Genomic DNA, 17,277 nt, shown 5'->3' on the forward strand with positions numbered 1-17,277 from the left:
GTAACTACAGTATATAATATGCATGACTGGCAAGGATGAAAGCAGAACAAGGCTGTTGCTTTAACAATAGATGAAAGGGAATCTTATCAACATTAAAATTAGTGCCATTTTACATACAGGGTGGGCGTGAAGTTCCGTGGCTAATAATACAAAAATTCTGAGGTACTCAGCTTCTTCTGTGCTCAAAATAATTGCTTGTGCATGAATAATGCTGTTCATACGCTTCCCAAAGCAATGAGAGAGTTTCCAGCAGTAGAGTGACCATCTGGGCAAACCTGCTGTACTCTGCAATGTCTTGCCCTCCTCCTAATCATTAACAATTCCATTGCTGGGAGAAAATATGCTGTTCGGGGTCCTGGAATTCTTCGTCTTTGAAATATTCCATGAAAGCATTAACTTGTACCTGGATAGCCACAGATATACAACAGAAGTCCCCCCCCCCCCCCGTTTAAACTAATGTGCAGCACTTCAGGCTAATCCAGTCTACAGCGTGTCTACAAATGCAGCATTCCCACGGTAATAAGCTCTTGTGTCACCACCGAATTAGAGCCCTCGTTCCTGGCCTTTCTTGGCAATAAGGGAGAGTGCTATCAGCTGAGCAAAACTGAAACAGATTAGCTGCACACTAGTGCTGGGCTCAAGGGTCTGCAGGACCCGGTAGGAGGTTTTAGCAGATACAGCTGTAAAAATCCCAGACAGATGTTATCCTGCTGTGTTAGTCACCTCACCTGTTGAGTCAACAACTTCCCAGAACTCAAACAGTTTCTTAAATAAAAAAGGTCATGTGAAGAATCTGCCTTCCACCAAAAGCTCCCTCATCTGTCTCATGGAGCTGGTGTTGCAATCGATGGCTTCCAGGAACTTGTTTTTAAAAGAATATAAAAATCCCATTGATCTTGAAACATTTTTCTCTCTGTTTCATTTGGAGTTTGCCCTTCCCTGTCACAGTATGTGCCTGCACATTGCTCCTTCTTGAGTCTACCTGTGGACACAAATGTGGAGTATGGGCGTGTTGACACAGGCCTTAGCTTTGTTGCATTTGTGTCCCTGAAATACCTGAATTCACTAGTGCTCAGTTGACAGAGGTGCTGAGTGCTCGCAAGTTGTTTTGACTTCAGAGAGCTCAGCACTTTACGGGACCAATTCCCCATCACTAGGGGTCTTAAAATGAGGACTGGCTGTGTTTATAAGTCACACACTCTGATTTGACCAGGAGTTGTTGGGCTAGGTTCAGGAATCACTGGGTGAAATCTCTAGCCTGTGTGATGCAGAGGGTCAGACTAGATGATCAGAATGGCCACTCTCTGTCCCTGAGATGTATGGATCTCTGATTGGGCTTGCCACAGGTTGGCTGGGCCGTTAAGGATAGTTGGGCTCAGCCACACCTGTGCCAGATTGGCTCCCCTGCTCCAAGCTGGGTCATTTCTTTAAAACAGTGGTCACCAACTGGTCAATTGTGATCAACTAGTCCTATCTCATAGAGCTGGAAGGGACCTTGAAAGGTCACTCAGTCCAGTCTGGTCCCCAGCCTTCACAGCAGGACCAAGGACTGCCCCTGACAGATTTTTGCCCCAGCTCTCTAAATGGCCCCTTTAAGGATTGAGATCACAACTCTAGGTTTAGCAAGCCAATGCTCAAACCACTGAGCTATCTCTCCCCTCTGATTGTAATCTGTGGTGGTGCAGTGTGGCTGCCTCTGTAGCAGACTCCCTGCCTATCCCAGCTCCATGCCACTCCCGGAGGTGGCTTGCGCGGCACCGGGGGTAGAGGGGCAGGGGTCTCCCTCTGCACGCTGCTCCTGCCTGCAAGCACTGCCCCTGCGTCTCCCATTGGCTGAGAGAGCTGTGGGGGCAGTGCTTGTAGAGAGGGGCAGCATGTAGAGCCACGTGCCCCACCCCCGTCCTCCCAGGGACGCTTTGGCCCCTTCCGGGAGTGGTGTGGGGCCAGGTTAGGCAGGGAGCCTGCCTTAGCCTTGCTGCAGCTGCCACCGACTGGGAGCTGCCAGCAGTAAGTGCTGCCTGGTTGGATCCCCCCTACAGAGCCAGCACCCTGTACCCCCTCCAGCACCTCAACCCCCTACCCCAGCCCTGACCTCCCTCCCAGACCCAGCACCCTGTACTCCCTCCTGCACACCAACACTCTGCCCCAGCCCGGACCCCCCTTCTGCATCCAAACTCCCTTCCAGAGCTTGCACCTCTCATCCCCTCTGCACCCCAGCACTTTGCCCCATTCCAGAGCCCCCTCCTGTACCCAAACTCCCTCCCAAAGCTTGCACCCCTCATCCCCTCCTGCACCCCAACTCCCTGCCCCAGGTTCAGCCCAGAGTCCCCTCCTAAACCTTAACCCTCTACCCTAGCCTGGTGACAGTGAGTGAGGGTGAGGGAGAGCCAGCCACAGAGAGAGTAGGGGATGGTGTGAGTGGGGCGTGGCTTTGGGGAAGGGGCAGGGCCTCAGGTAAGGGGCAGGGTAGATCCTGGATTGCTCCTCCATTCAAAAAGTGATCCTGGGCATAAAAAGGTTGGAGACCACTACTTTAAAAGAACTGAGATGCTCAGTTTGAGAGTGGAACCACAGAGAGCAGGCAGGGTTCTGTGGAAGGCCCTCAGTGAGGGAGTGCAGGGCACTGAGGGGACTGCAGGGAAGGAGTCTGGGAGTCAGGCCTCTGTCCCAGAGCAAAAGACTGAAAGAACCCAGAGGGGACTGGGAACTGAGCCCAAGGCAGGCTGAAGATGAGTCCAACTGAGGAGAAAAAATGCTTTTTATTTGTTTGGACTTGTTACCGCAAAAGGGGGTTGAACTCAGAGTGACCCAACTGTAGAGATGAGTCACAGGAACCTTTGGGAGAGACAAAAGGTGGGCAGGGGGAAGCTGAGGCAAGGAATGTCTGGCATGCTGAGTCAGTTAGCAGGTGGTGCTGCAGAGCGGGTACGTCTCATGACAGGCCCTAAATGTGATACTAATCTGGAAACAGAGGAATAGAGAAAAAAATCATTCAACATTTGTTGAGTTCCGAGGGTTAACAAGAATTAGAGGCTACATGAAGGTTTATCTCCCAGAGAGGACAACATTCTGAGCCTTTCTTCGAGTCCCAAAGGCTCCTCCCTACTTTTCTCCTTGACCCCACTATTTCTCCGTTCACTGTTCAAGGCTCCTGTCACGCTGATGATCCTTCCATGTGGAGATTGCTAGTCTCCCTCAAACCTGTCAGCACTGCTTCTGAACTGGCTGGGTAGGTTGCTGTGCAATGCAATGCAGTGCACCTCCCTCATCTCAACCACATAGCGTGTTGAGTCTGTAGCACATCTATCTCCTTCTAGCCCTAAAACAAAAGACTGAGGACAAATTGAGACTTCAGTGCATTCAGTGCAGTAGATGGTCACCCTGGTCCTTGCATGGGTTTTCAAAACTCCCTTTACTTTACCTTGGTTAATCCATTTAGCACCACATTGTTTAACCCATGTCTAGCGATGTCGGTGTCCATTGTAGAAAGCTGAGGTTACACGGTCAGTGTGAGAGCGTTGCATTGCCTGTCATTTCTGTACCAATAGGCTGGCCTTTCTTTCTGTGCCAGTGGTGCATTAAGGAATGGCACGAACAAGTGGCTTGTGTCCACAGCATAGATCATGGTGGTGAATCACAGAAGGCAGAGCTTTAGGAGCGAAAATCTGGAGGTTACTGGGACCTTGTGCTTTAGCTTTCTTTATAATGTGTGGAGTTTACTGCTGATAAAGCTCTGCTACTGGTTAGGGGTCATTTCAGTGTACAGTGGGATTCATTACAAACTTAGCACCCACACCTCGAATACCTGTTGGAACTGGACCATTTTCCTATGTGCAGAAGAGATGTCACTGTGATACTAAATTCACTGAAGCAAACCTTGAGCTTCTGCTGACCACATCTCTATATGCTGATGGATGTAAAAGTCTCTGTTCTTCTTCGAGTGATTGCTCATGTGTATTCCACAATAGGTGTGCGTGCTCGCCATGTGCACTGGTGCTGGAAGATTTTTCCCCTAGCAGTACCCATAGGAGAGTGCCCCAGTGACCCCTGGAGCGGCGCCTCCATGGCACAGTATAAGGGGCGCTGTACGCTCCCCCCACCCTCAGTGTCTTCTTGCCACCACTGAAGGTGCTTTGGATCAACTCTGCTCCAGCTTTCCTGTGGCTCATCCCCAAAATTGCTTGTTCGTTCAGTGTATGGTACCTGTAGTTAGTTAGTAGTTTAGTTTAGCTAGAGCGCCCAGGCTGGGGCATGCCATGTGCCGAGTTTTAAGTCGTGCGACACTTGTAGGCGATCTATGCCAGTGAGTGATCCACACGCGGACTGTTTGTGCTGTTTGGGGGAAACCCATCTCAGTGTTCGCTGCAAGATTTGCAAGTCGTTTAAGCCTCAGACCAAGAGAGAAAGGGACATTAGGCTCCGGGCTATTCTGATGGAGTTGGCACTGACCCTGGCTCCGGCATGCCACTCCAAGTTGGCACCGGGCACCTCGGAGTCGGTGTGTGGTGATCCTTAGGCACCATTGATTAGTCAGCACTGCTCCCTATCCAAGAAGACTAGAAAGAGGCCTTCTTTGCTGCAGCACTAGAGTAAACGCGGGACAGAGGCTAGACCCATGTTGGGCAGTCCTTGATCCCCACTGGCTTCTAGGCCTCCGACTCAAGTTGAGTGGAGTAGCCTGGCCCATTCAGAGCAGGCCTCCCTGGATGTCTGGAAGCCCTCCACGCCGTAGGCCCTGCAGGTGGCCCAGGATGTTATGTCCATGCTGGTACCAGGAGCACTTCCGATGTCGGCCCCGCGCTCCAGAGGCAAGCCACCACTGGGATCTCCGCAGTCACCCCCAGCTCGATACTGGTCTCGGTCGATGGAATGTTCCCGACGCCATTTGCCGCCCAGTGACTGTTCAGGGCAAAGTCCACATGGATCGTCCTCGACACCCACCAGGCTATCTGGTTGGGTTCCATCCGACCGACACTCTCAGCAATCCTCCGCCTCAAAGAGTGAACACCGACGGGACCGAGGCAGATGACGCCAAAGGTCATCGTCTCAGAGGGGTTATCGCAGCTGGTCATGGCATGGACGTCGATGTTGTTCCTGTTTGGTATCCCACTCCAGGACCCCGCCACGGTGCTGCCTCCGCAGCCCCAGGCGTCAGTCGCTGGCGTCTCGCCGTTGTGGGTCTGCCCGCCTGAGGCAATCACAGAGCAGCTGTAACTGACAGTATCAGTCCTCCACATCAGGATCGCAGTCCCATGATCAGCATCACTCCCAGTGGCACCGCTTCTCCCAGTCTGGGGACAGCGGCAGGTCGTATGTCAGCCCGGCCTCCCTTCGTAGTCATCCATCAACGGGCCAGGCCGAACAGCCAACTATGTCAGTGGTCGGTCCAATGGTACCAGTGGAAACCGGGGCCATCGTCCTCCATCTCCAGACCTCCAAGGAAGGAGTCAGTGGGATGTACATCCTAGGCACCATGCCCGGAGACTGACCAGGTGGTGAACCCTCCAGTGCTGGTGGACACACAAAGTACCGTGCCGGCATCCTCACCTTCCCTGGATGAGGTGGCCCCGCCTCCCTCCGTCCTGCAGGAGGACTTTAGGGCCCACCAAGAACTCTTAAAAAGAGTGGCATCAAGCCTCCATCTCCAAGCAGAGGAGATGGAGGAGCCCTCAGACTTCCTGTTTAATGTGCTGTCCTCCTCCGCACCGGGCAGGGTGGCCTTCCCTCTCCGTGAAAGGGTGGCAAAAATTTCAAATACCTTGTGGCAAACCCCGGCCTCATTGTCCGCCATCTCTGAGAGAGTGGAACGGAAGTATTTTGTACCCGCCAAGAGGCATGAATACTTTTACACCCACCCTGCTCCTAACTCCCTTGGTGGTTGAGTCGGTCTACCACAGGGAGCGGCAGAGCCAGCCAGCCCCTATCTGAAAAATAAAGATTCATGGAGGCTGGACTCTTTTGGAAGAAAAATGTATTTGTCCTTGAGCTTCCAGTTACGTGTGGCGAACCACCAGGCTCTTCTGGGCCGGTATGAGTTCAGTCTGTGGGGCTCCCTGCCCAAGTTTGAGGACTCCCATCAGGAGCACGACAGGAAGGAGTTCAAAGCTCTGGTGGAGGAGGGTACAGCGGCTGCCAGGGCAACCCTGCATGCAGCTTTGGATGCAGCGTACATGGCCGTGTGGTCCATGGCCTCCGTGGTGTCCATGAGAAGGGCGTCATGGCTCCTGCTCTCTGGGCTGTCCAGCGAAGCGCAGACCTCCCCACAGGACATCCCCGTTGACAGCAAAGCGCTGTTTGATGAACAAACAGTTACAAAGCTGCATGGCCTGAAGGACTCCTGCACGACTGTCCAGACTCTGGGTCTCTATGTTCCGGCTCTGGCTAAACCTAAGTTCAAGCTGTAGCAGACTCCTGCTCAGGCCACCCACCCAAAATACTAGACCATTTATAAGAAGTCATGGGACTATAAGAGGCATCCATAAAGGCAGTCTCAGCCTGTCCCCAAGCCTGGGTCCTTCAAAGGAAAGCAAGAGGGGAAAAGGTGGTTTTGACGGGATGCCTGGGGGTGCCCTGCCAGTTCTCATCAGGGATCCACCCTCAATAAAGCTTCCCTTCTCCAATCGGTTGTATGCTTTCCTCCCAAAGCGGTCGCGGCTGACCTTGGACTGATGGGTCCTCAACACCATCTCCCAGGGCTACACTCTCCAGTGTACTTCCTCCCTGCCCAACCCCCCACCCCGTCCCTTCTGGGGGACCCCTCGCATGAGGCTCTGCTCGAGCAGGAGGTGGGGCAGCTCCTGGGCCTAGGAGTGATGGAAGTGGTATTGAGGGAGTTCAAAGGCAAGGGGTACTACTCCCACTATTTCCTTATCCCGAAAAGGGGGCTCAGGCCCATCTTGGACCTGCGAGGCCTGAACTGGTACATGGTGAAGCTTAAGTTCCACATGGTCTCCCTGGCCTCCATCATCCCCTCCCTGGATCCTGGGGACTGGTACACCGCCCTTGATCTGCAGGATACGTACTTCCACACCCATATATTTGAGGGGCACAGATGCTTCCTCTGTTTCACGGTGGGGCAGGAAGACTACCAATTTACGGTTCTCCCATTTGGCCTGTCCACTGCCCCCAGGGTATTCACAAAATGTATGTCGGTGGTGGAGGCTTACCTCAGGCACCAGGGGGTCCAGATCTTCCCGTCTGGATGATTGGTTGATCAAGGTCAGCTCCCGGTCACAGGTGCGGGATCACTTGGTGCTCCTTCTGTCTATGTGCACCATTTTGGGCATGTTGGTAAACAGCACCAAGTCCATGTTAGTCCCATTTCAACGCATAGAGTTTATTGGGGCGGTCCTGGACGCCTCGTCAGCCAGAGCCTCTCTCCCAATGGACAGGTTCGAGACCCTGAAGGGGCTCATCAACACAGTCACAAGGTTTCCAGTGACAACTGCCAGAGCATGCCTCTAGCTCTTGGATCATATGTCGGCATGCAGTTATGTGGTCCGTCACACCAGACTCAGGATGAGGCCCCTCCAGCTTTGGTTGGCCTTGGAGTTCTCCCAGGCCAGGGTCAGGATGGACAAAGTCCTCACGGTCCTACCTGAGCCAGTGATCACCTTCCTACGGTGGTGGTCCTCCCCAAGAAACATGCTCCAATGGGTCCCATTCAGAGGCAGGGCCCCATTGCTGGACTGGTGTCTGATGCGTCGGACCTGGGATGGGGGGCCGATGTGGGGAATATTTAGACCCAAGGTCTGTAGTCGGCTCGGGATCTGACCCTCCACATAAGCGTCAGGGAGCTCAGAGTGGTATGGCTGATGTGCATGGCCTTCCACTCACACCTGGAGGGCCGGGTGGTCAGGGTCTTCACAAACAACAGGGCCTTGATGTTCTACATCAACAGGCAAGGCAGGGATCGATCCTCAGCCCTCTGCTGCAAAGCCCTCAGGCTGTGGGACTTTTGTGTAGCCCACGACATCTGCCTACAGGCCTTCCATCTGCCTGGTGCCCAGAACACATGGGCGGATCGTTTGAGCAGAGACTTCTCCTCTCAGCACGAGAGGTCTCTCCACCCACAGGTGGTGCACAGACTTTTCCAAGTGTGGGGAACTCCCCAGGTGGACCTGTTCACAACTCGGCAAAACTGTTGTTGTCCCCAGTTCTGCTCCAGGGGAGGGCTGGGATAGGGGACTATCTCCAATGCCTTCCTCTTGTCCTGGTCAGGCCAGTTTCTCTATGCCTTTCCCATGTTCCTGCTGACCGGCAAGGTCCTGGAAAAGATAAAGATGGACAAGGCCAGGGTCCTTCTGGTTGCCCCAGCATGGCCCAGGCAGCATTGGTACAGGACCCTGACAGGCCTGGCGGTCGCCCCGCCGTGGCCATTGCCATCCCACCCAGACCGGCTCTCCCAGGACCAGGGCATCCTCCTCCACCCCAACCTAGCGATACTCCACCTCACAACATGGCTGCTCAATGGTTAGGTAAGAAGGAAAGGACATGCTTGGAAGGGGTTCAGCACATCCTTCTAGAAAGCAGGTGGCCCTCCACGCACTGAGCCTACTAGGCAAAGTGGTCTTGGTTTTCCAGATGGACGGATGAGTGAGGCATTTCCATGGTGGCTGCCCCGGTCCTGCTTATTCTGGACTACCTCCTTCACCTTAGAGCCCAGGGCCTGGTGCCCTTGTGAGTCAAGGTGCACCTGGCGGCCACACTAGGGTATCAGTGTGGATGAGGTGTTGCATTACTGCGCTATGATTGGCCTCCAAAACATCCCACAATCCCTTGAAGTCAAGTGGCCACTCTTGTCATTGTTTTGAAGTCGGCTGCAGAAATGCGGCTAGCCCCTTTCAAAGCTCCGTTTCTGACAGCCGGCGTGCTTATCTGCTCCAGGACACAAAGCAAACCATTACTGTGGAATGCTCCTGCTGCAGAAGTAGGCATCTGTGCTTGTGTGTGTGTGTGTGTGTGTGTGTGTGAGAGAGAGAGGCGAGAGGGTAAGGGCTGATGTTGGGGTTTCCCCCCTTCCTCTTGCCGCTGTCTGAACTTACAAGACAGCATGCTGACACACTCTGTCCCCCCAAACACACTGTCTCTCCCCCCACATACACACAACTCCGTGTCACACTCCACCTCCCGCATTTGAAAAGCATGCTGCAACCACTTGCACACTGGGATACTACCACAATACACAGGTCTCTCTGGTTTTGCAAGAGCTGCTAATGTGGCCACGCCATTGCGCTTGCAGCTGACTGTGAACACACGGCAACGCTTTCCCTGCTGCTGTCTCCGAGGGCTGGTTTAACTCCCGGCGCTCTACATCTGCAAGTGTAGCCACAGCCTTAGTCATTGCTGTTTTGAACTGCATCTGAATTGTTTGACACATTTTCCTTCTGATCAATCAGCACCTGCTTGGGAAGGGGAGAGCTGCTTGAAGGGTGGATTGATTTGTTAAGTGGTATATTGTGCATCTGTTTACCAGGCTATTGGGATGAAAGTCCTTGCACTTGTTTCCACGTCTGCCAAAATTGATATTTCAGCCAGGCGAGTACCATAGCTCGTCATTATCACAGCATCAATAATGGTTAAAAATAGGCACCGTCATCCTGTATATATTGCAGCCATGTCTTTCAGAGCTTCCTCATTCTCTGATAGTTCTGGGCTCTTCCTCAAATATATTCTGAGAGACTCCTCCACCCTGCTTGGGAGTGAAGCCTGTTCCATGACTCCCAGTAATTCCAGTGACACAATGAGTGGTTGACTTGCAGGAGACATCTCTGCTTCCCAAGGATGGTGCAGAGCAGCTGATGGGCCCCTTTTGTCCGCCCAATTAAAGAAAGGGCTAGGATGGGGGGTACTGTTTTGACTGTCCCCAAAACCGGTTGGAGCATAGTGTATAGATCAGAGCGCTGCCCGAGGACAACACAGCTTATCCTGTTGACCAGTATTCAGGAGTGAAAGTAACTTAAAGGACTTGCCGGTACTCCAGAGTCCTGCAGAGGGGGAGGGGCCTCAACCAGAAGAGGCGTGGCCTCTATCAGAACAGGTGGGGCCTTTAAATCCCAGGGCTTTTAAATCAGGATTTAAAGGGCTGAGGGATTCAGCTGAAGCTAGGAGCCGGGCCCTTTAAATCACCCCTGGAGCTACCAGCTGCAGAGATGGCTGGGAGCCCTGGGGTTTGAGCAGAGGTGAAAGTAATTTACATTTCTTACCCATATGGTCCAATTGCAAGCAAATCACCTCTCCTATGTACTTCATGGATCCCTCCCATTGCATGACATAGCTAGAGAAAATAAAGCTACTATTACTACCGCCAGTACTGTCTGTAATAAAACTTTACTATTGGAATAAGCCTGAAAAAGTGAAAACTCACTGTCACATTTTTCTCCGTGTCTTCCCTCCTCCTCCAGCCAGGCTGCGGACCCTAGGCTCCATGCTTCTCCCTGCCTGGCACTGACCAGCAGCTGCAAGGGCTTCCCTCTAGCTTGCAGCAGAGAGACTGGCTGAGGGAGGGAGAAGCCTGCCTCCTGCATAAGAACAGTTTAAACTCAGCTGTTCCCTGTGTGGTTCAGTAACATTTCGAAGAGGATCTGCAAGCAGTTTGGACATCACAACCATGATCCTCTGCTGGGGACGGAATGGGATAGATTTGAACTTGGAAATGGTTCCTGATTTTGATTATGTTTTTTATGTATAGGAGATTCCCTCATCCCGGGGGCAGAAAAGAACTGCCCCTGCCATGGTCACACAACCCCTCGACCCCTCCCCGCCAACAACAACTGGGAGTGAAATTAACAAGGATGCCGGAAACGGCTTCTAACCCTGAGGGCTGAACTGCACAGGGAACAGCTGAGTTTAAACTGTTCTTATGTAGGCAGCAGCAGCAGGCATCTCAGCCAGTATTCCTACTGCATGCTAGAGCCTAGAGGAGAACCCCTGCGGCGGGGAGGGAGGAGGAATGCAGAGCCTTGTCTGCAGCCTGGCTGGAGGAGGGGGAGGGAGGAGACGAGAAACCAATTAGCTCTAGATTTAAGCTGTGCAGCCAAATACTTGTATTTGTTGTGTATATTAGTATTGGAGAGATCCCCTCATCCTGGGGGCAGACAAGGACTGCCCCTGTCATGGTCAAACACACCCTCCCCACTCCCCCTAGCTACTGTGAGTGAAATTAACAAGGATGCCAGAAACCACTCCTAACCCCGAGGGCTGAACCACTCAGGGAACAGCTGAGTTTAAACTATTCTTATGCAGGGGGCAGGCTTCTCCCTCTCTCAGGCAGTCTCCTTTTCTTACCGGTCCTCCGTACTGGCCCGTACCCACTTACTTTCACCTCTGCCAGTATTATTTCATTGCTTCCTTGTACTCCCCCATCTGATGTCTCCAGCTGGTGTCTCTTGTCTTCTGCTTAGCTTGTGAGCTTTTGGGGGCAGGGACCATTTGTTTATTTTGTGTCTGCACGGGGGTCCTGGTCCTCAGCGAGTGCCTCAGTACTACCGTAATACAAGTAATAAATCGATGAATTTCCTGAGCTTTCATTCCAGCCTGGAAAACAATTCTTTAAAACTGTAGATTTTATCAGTGGCAATTATTAAAGGATGACTTTTATAAATGAGCAGTTGCTGAAGGCCAGCGTAAATAATGCAGTGATTTAACAATGTCCAAAAGAAGCTCCTGGATATAGCCTGGTAGGAACAATATTGAAATTACCTGCCTGTAGAAGTCTCTCACTTCAAGAATTGTAATTGGTGTACTACCATGAAGGAAATTTGAGTATGGGAGCTTATATATGGCCTCTCCTCAGCGCAATGCAGATCAAGTAGATCTCTGAGGCAATGCAGTTAGTCTCCCTGGAAGTGACAAGGACCAAGTGCCTCATTCTTGAGCATCACCTGCTGGTGACTCCAGGGATGGTCCAGTGAGTCGGGCGGAGGTTTGGGAAAACTGGGTTCTCTTCTCTTCTCCTTTCTGACATAGATTCCTTGTGTAATCATGGGTAGGTCATTTAGTTCCCCATCTGTACAGCAGGGAGTATAGAGGATAAAAATACATTAACGCTTGTGAGGTGCTCACATACTGTGGTAATTGTGGCCATGTAAGTACCAAACCAGACAGATATGGAGCCATATTAATGCCCATCTGAGTGACAGGCTATAATTTTTATTTTCATTTCCAGTAATAAATTGTGAGGACTTTCTCATACCTGTAAATCTTCAGCTGCAGTTATTGCCTAAAGAGGTGACAGCAAATCCTGATTAAACCTTTGAAAGTCAGGACAAAAAGAGTTAAATCTGAATTTCCATATTTCCCAGGCATTCGAAACTGCAGACATCTGCTCATGTTAGCTTCTTAAGAGATTCTCATCACAAATCACAGCAAAAAGAAAGTGCTAAGGAATAAAGGAGCAGTACATATCAATGAAGATGAGCATGCAGCATATTATTCAATATGTCTGTCTAATGACTCTGTTTATCCTCCCCTAACATCTGGAGCAGTTAATGATGAAATATTTGCTGCAAATTTTAATAAAAATCCCAAATTAATTTTGGAAGTTTGTCCAATGTTTTTCTCATCCATTCATCCAAACAGGCATTCAGATAAACAAGGTTCTCTGACTCTGTTGTAAGACTGGTATGAAGAGAGATGTTCTGAAAGTCCTTACGTCTGGTAGTTCCGGGGTGGCAGTTCCAGTATTACTAGAGGAGTTCTCTGGGATTCTGTATCACCTTCTTTATTTTAGACAGTCAGTCATTTCCTATGGCACAGGAAAGATAATTAGGTGGTTCGATCTTTCGAAGGAAAGAAGGTACCATGATGTGCTAAATTGCATGTGTCCATAGGCTTGCGGATAAATGCAAACTGCAAACATAGCTTGGTGCCTGCTGTGTCAAACTAGCTTTCAAAAGCCCCACGCTCCAGTTACTGTGGTTTGCTAATGTAATAAAAGTCCCTTTTGATTTAGATTTCCAGCATAGTTTCCTAACTGGCTGTTGAGTGAGTTTGTCTTTTATTTGTCCTGACTCTATGTAAATAATTTATTTGACAATATCTAAGGGCAAGATGACTGACAGTCTCTGTAATAAGGATGTATTCTGTAAATAAGGACAGGGCCAACATACTCAGTTTCAGTAAACATGTGGCTTCATGGCTTCAGAAACATCCCAAACTACTAAACTGCAGAAATCTACCCTGTCAACTGAAATTTTCAACCGCTGTTACACAGTCAAGAGTTTTATTTTCCTTAAATATTAAGATACAAAGAGTCCTAAATGAAATGTGTCATCTAATTTGGTGCCCAAGACATGAAGCCTGCAACTGCCCTCCGCTAACCCTGACAGCTCTATGCTTGGTGTCAATTCATCTGCCTCACAGTGAAATCCACAGCATATTTCTGACTCACTGGGATCTGGGCTTTCTATTGTATATTAAGCTATTAATGGATCGATATATTGAGTATGCTTTCAAATGCATCTCTTGCAGCAAGAATTACTCCCATCAGCCCTGGAGCTTTCAGTGGAATCCCTGCACTTTTTACCCAGGCCAACACTTTGAAAAGAGAAGATTGTGGCACAGAACCTCAACTACTGTAATTGGATGTGGGGCTGTTGACTTCTGTGGAGCTACACTGATGATTTATACCAGTGGAGTATCTGGTCCCCCATGAGCTTTGACATGTGCCCAGGTTCTGTACACAAAGCCTGGTGCACGTCACCTGTACCTTGGTGTGCTCCATTCCCCAACTTGTGAACACACATCAGGGGCCTGGTGTGTCCTAATTCTCCTATCAGTCTGAACCACCATGTGTCCCAGGTCCGGTCAGTGTAAGGTGATCAGGAAGGGGGGCATCGCAGTGATCAGCTCAGATCCATGAAGTACACTGGAGGCCCTGAGCAAGAGGTGTCTAAGGTGGAACTTTTCAAAATCACCCAAATGATTTAGGAGCACAGATCCCATAGACTTTCAATGGAACATGTGCACCTAAATCACTAATGCATCTTTGAAAATCTCACCCTAAACTATTAGCAGCCTGGGGAGTGGACATCTCCACAAAGCTGCAGAACTGGGGTCCCACTCATTGCAGTCTTAGTGTATCATCACCTTGTATTCGTCCTTGGAGAGAGAACATGAGTACATCCAGTAGTGAGAGCTGAATCCACGTTGCTCTTGGCCATGTCTGCCATGAGGATATGTTAAATATATCAATTCATTTAATTACAGATCCATCCATATTTAGGTATTGCTCTAAGCAAAAAAAAATTCACTTAGCAAAGGCCATTGAGTTTCTGTCCTTTGCTCTGTCCTAGGTGAGGATATCCACATAAGTTTGTATGGAGCAGCCACAGACGTCAATGTCAGACTGGACAAGAACACCTTGACGATTGAGAAGACATACGTTACTTTAGCAAACCAAAGATCGGTGCTTATACACAACCGAAGCGACATCATAGCACACTTCCAGTGGAAGGTCTTTGTTACTCAAGAAGAGGAGGAACGACAGAAGCTAAGGTTAATTTGAAAGATAGATTGAGATAACTGGCTCTGTGGATGAGGGGAAAGCAGGGAACATGTTATTCCTTGATTTTAGCAAAGCTTTTCATACAGTCTCCCACAGTATTCTTGCTGGCAAGTTAAAGAAGTATAGGCTGGATGAATGGACTATAAGGTGGATAGAAAGCTGGTTCGATTGTCGGGCTCAATGGGTAGTGATCAATGGCTCCATGTCTAGTTGGCAGCCAGTATCAAGTGGAGTGCCCCAAGGGTCGGCCAGTTTTGTTCAATATCTTCATTAATGATCTGGAGGATGGCATGGACTGCACCCTCAGCAAGTTTGCAGATGACACTAAACTGGGAGGAGTGGTAGATATGTGGGAGAGTGGGAATACGATAAAGAGGGACCTAGACAAATTAGAGGATTGGGCCAAAAGAAATCAGATGAGGTTCAACAAGGACAAGTGCAGAGTCCTGCACTTAGGACAGAAGAATCCCATGCATTGCTACAGACTAGGGACCGAGTGGCTAGGCAGCAGTTCTGTAGAAAAGGACCTGGGGTTACAGTGGATGAGAAGCGGGATATGAGTCAACAGTGTGCCCTTGTGGCCAAAAAGGTCAACGGCATTTGGGGCTGTATAAGTAGGGGGATTGCCAGCAGATTGAGGGATGTGATCATTCCCCTCTATTCTGCATTAGTGAGGCCTCATCTGGATTCCTGTGTCCAATTTTGGGCCCCACAGTACAAGAAGGATGTGGAAAAATTGGAAAGAGTTCAGCAGAGGGCAACAAAAATGATTAGGGAGCTGGAGCACATGGCTTATGAGGAGAGGCTGAGGGAACTCGGATTGTTTAGTCTGCAGAAGAGAAGAATGAGGGGGATTTGATAGCTGCTTTCAACTACCTGAAAGGGGGTTCCAAAGAGGATGGATCTAGACTGTTCTCTGTGATACTAGATGACAGAACAAGGAGTAATGGTCTCAAGTTGCAGTGGGGGAGATTTAGGTTGTATATCAGGAAAAACTTTTTCACTAGGAGGGTGGTGAAGCACTGGAATGGGTTACCTAGGGAGACGGTGGAATCTCCTTCCTTAGAGGTTTTAAAGGTCAGGCTTGACAAAGCCCTGGCTGGGATGATTTAGTTGGGAATTGGTCCTGCTTTGAGCAGGGGGTTGAACTAGATGACCTCCTGAGGTCTCTTCTAACCCTGATAGTCTATGATTCTATGATTGTTTTCAATATCACACTCAGTCTTGACTAAATTCCATGTTCAGTCTTTCCTGTTCTTGAATGGAGTAGGGCAAATTAAATTTCACTCTAACCATCCAAGGCTGGGAATGTGTCATTGGCCTCTAGGGCAGTGGTTCTCAGCATTTTCCTTACCGGCCCCACCTCTCATACAGCCTTTCTGTTTATCACCCAATAAATGCCATGGATGGATGATTTCCATATTGAAATGGCTGCATATTTCTATTATAAAGCATTAGCAATGACAAAGCCAACCTCTGAAAAATGTATCCACCAATGAGGCATCTCTTTCCTAACCATAGCCATTCTTCTTCCTGGGCCCCTCTTGCCTTTCAGGCTGATTGCTCTCCATAGGAAGGCTAATTTAAGGGCTTGGCACTTTTTTGGAACACTCGTCTCCTGTCAGTGAGAATTTATAGCTGGAGAACATCCAGACTTAACATGTGGGGAAAATGGTGGTTCAGCCTGCAGCAGTGACCTGGGGATGTTATTGCTGTTGCCATCCCCTGCTGAAGGCATCAGAGACTCATTCCTCAAAATGTCATTGCAAAGAAATGGACAAAGGGATGTTTCAAAGTCTTGACGAAGCCTGTACTTTGGCATCCCTAGAACTGGGCACTTTTGGGAGCTCTAGGTTTTCCACTTGCCAACAACACTTGTTTGCACATATCAAATAGCTTAGGGCCACCTGCACCCCTCTGTTGATGGGAGGGGAGGGGAGAGGAGCAAAAGCTGGCTGGTGGCCACAGAAGGATACTTGGGAGTTGCGTGGGTTTTGTTTCTGTGGGCTCCATCTGGGGTTTCCTCCCACCCTCCCTGACAGAACAGCCAAAGAGCCTTTCCTGATCTTTTGTGGGTATTTTGTATGATATCTAGGTCCTCAATCATATCACAAACTTTAAAAGAAGACCAAAGAGAGGCAGGAGTGGAGTGTGTGTGGGTTTCTCTCTCGGAACTCAGGAGTTAGGGATATCCTCCCTGCACACATACTCAGCACCTGAGATTTCCCTTCCCTTTGCAGGTATGAGGTCACGGCAGAAAGGTATAGGTGTGTATGAGAAGTGTGCTGGCAGAGTAACTAGTGTTCTGCTGCTCTCGTAGGTTGCTCCCTGTTTTTGCATGGCATTCCATTCTAGTATAGTGAGAGTTGCTAGCACAGAACAACAGTGCAGCAAGAGACAGAGAAAAATTGCAAGGACGTATGGCCAGCAAAAACATCCCTAGGTCACAGGGCCAGTATGAGGGGAAAGTCCTGCGTAGGTGAGCACGGGACAAAGATCTCATCTGGGATAAAATAGAGGGGGAGGGGGACTTTCTTCACTATGGGACAGCTATTGTCATATGTCCCGTTTCAAGTGCACACTAATGGTTGCACTTAACAGCTTCAGAGGTGAATTTGGGAATTGCACTGAAAAGCCTAGGTGATTTGGGGATCTCGTCCGTAGCTTTTCATACTTGGATGGAAGTAAGTGTCAAAAAACTACACTTTAGCCCATTGATGATCCGGGAGGTGCCTTAGACCGGAGGCAAGTTTTTAAAGGCTTCTGAGCAA

The 17,277-nt window shown here is 49.9% G+C and overlaps 1 protein-coding gene across 4 annotated transcripts in view; it reads left to right on the forward strand.

Moving 5' to 3' along the window:
- Positions 1-17,277, forward strand: part of HYDIN (HYDIN axonemal central pair apparatus protein) — a 392,944-nt gene that overhangs the window by 68,222 nt on the left and 307,445 nt on the right. For all 4 annotated transcript variants that reach the window (XM_030581746.1, XM_030581750.1, XM_030581747.1 and 1 more), the window contains exon 8: positions 14,295-14,496. In XM_030581746.1, coding sequence (XP_030437606.1) covers positions 14,295-14,496 — 202 coding nt within the window. The remainder of the gene's footprint in view (positions 1-14,294; positions 14,497-17,277) is intronic.

Source organism: Gopherus evgoodei, chromosome 12, assembly GCF_007399415.2.
Source record: "Gopherus evgoodei ecotype Sinaloan lineage chromosome 12, rGopEvg1_v1.p, whole genome shotgun sequence".
NCBI classification, from domain to species: domain Eukaryota; kingdom Metazoa; phylum Chordata; order Testudines; family Testudinidae; genus Gopherus; species Gopherus evgoodei.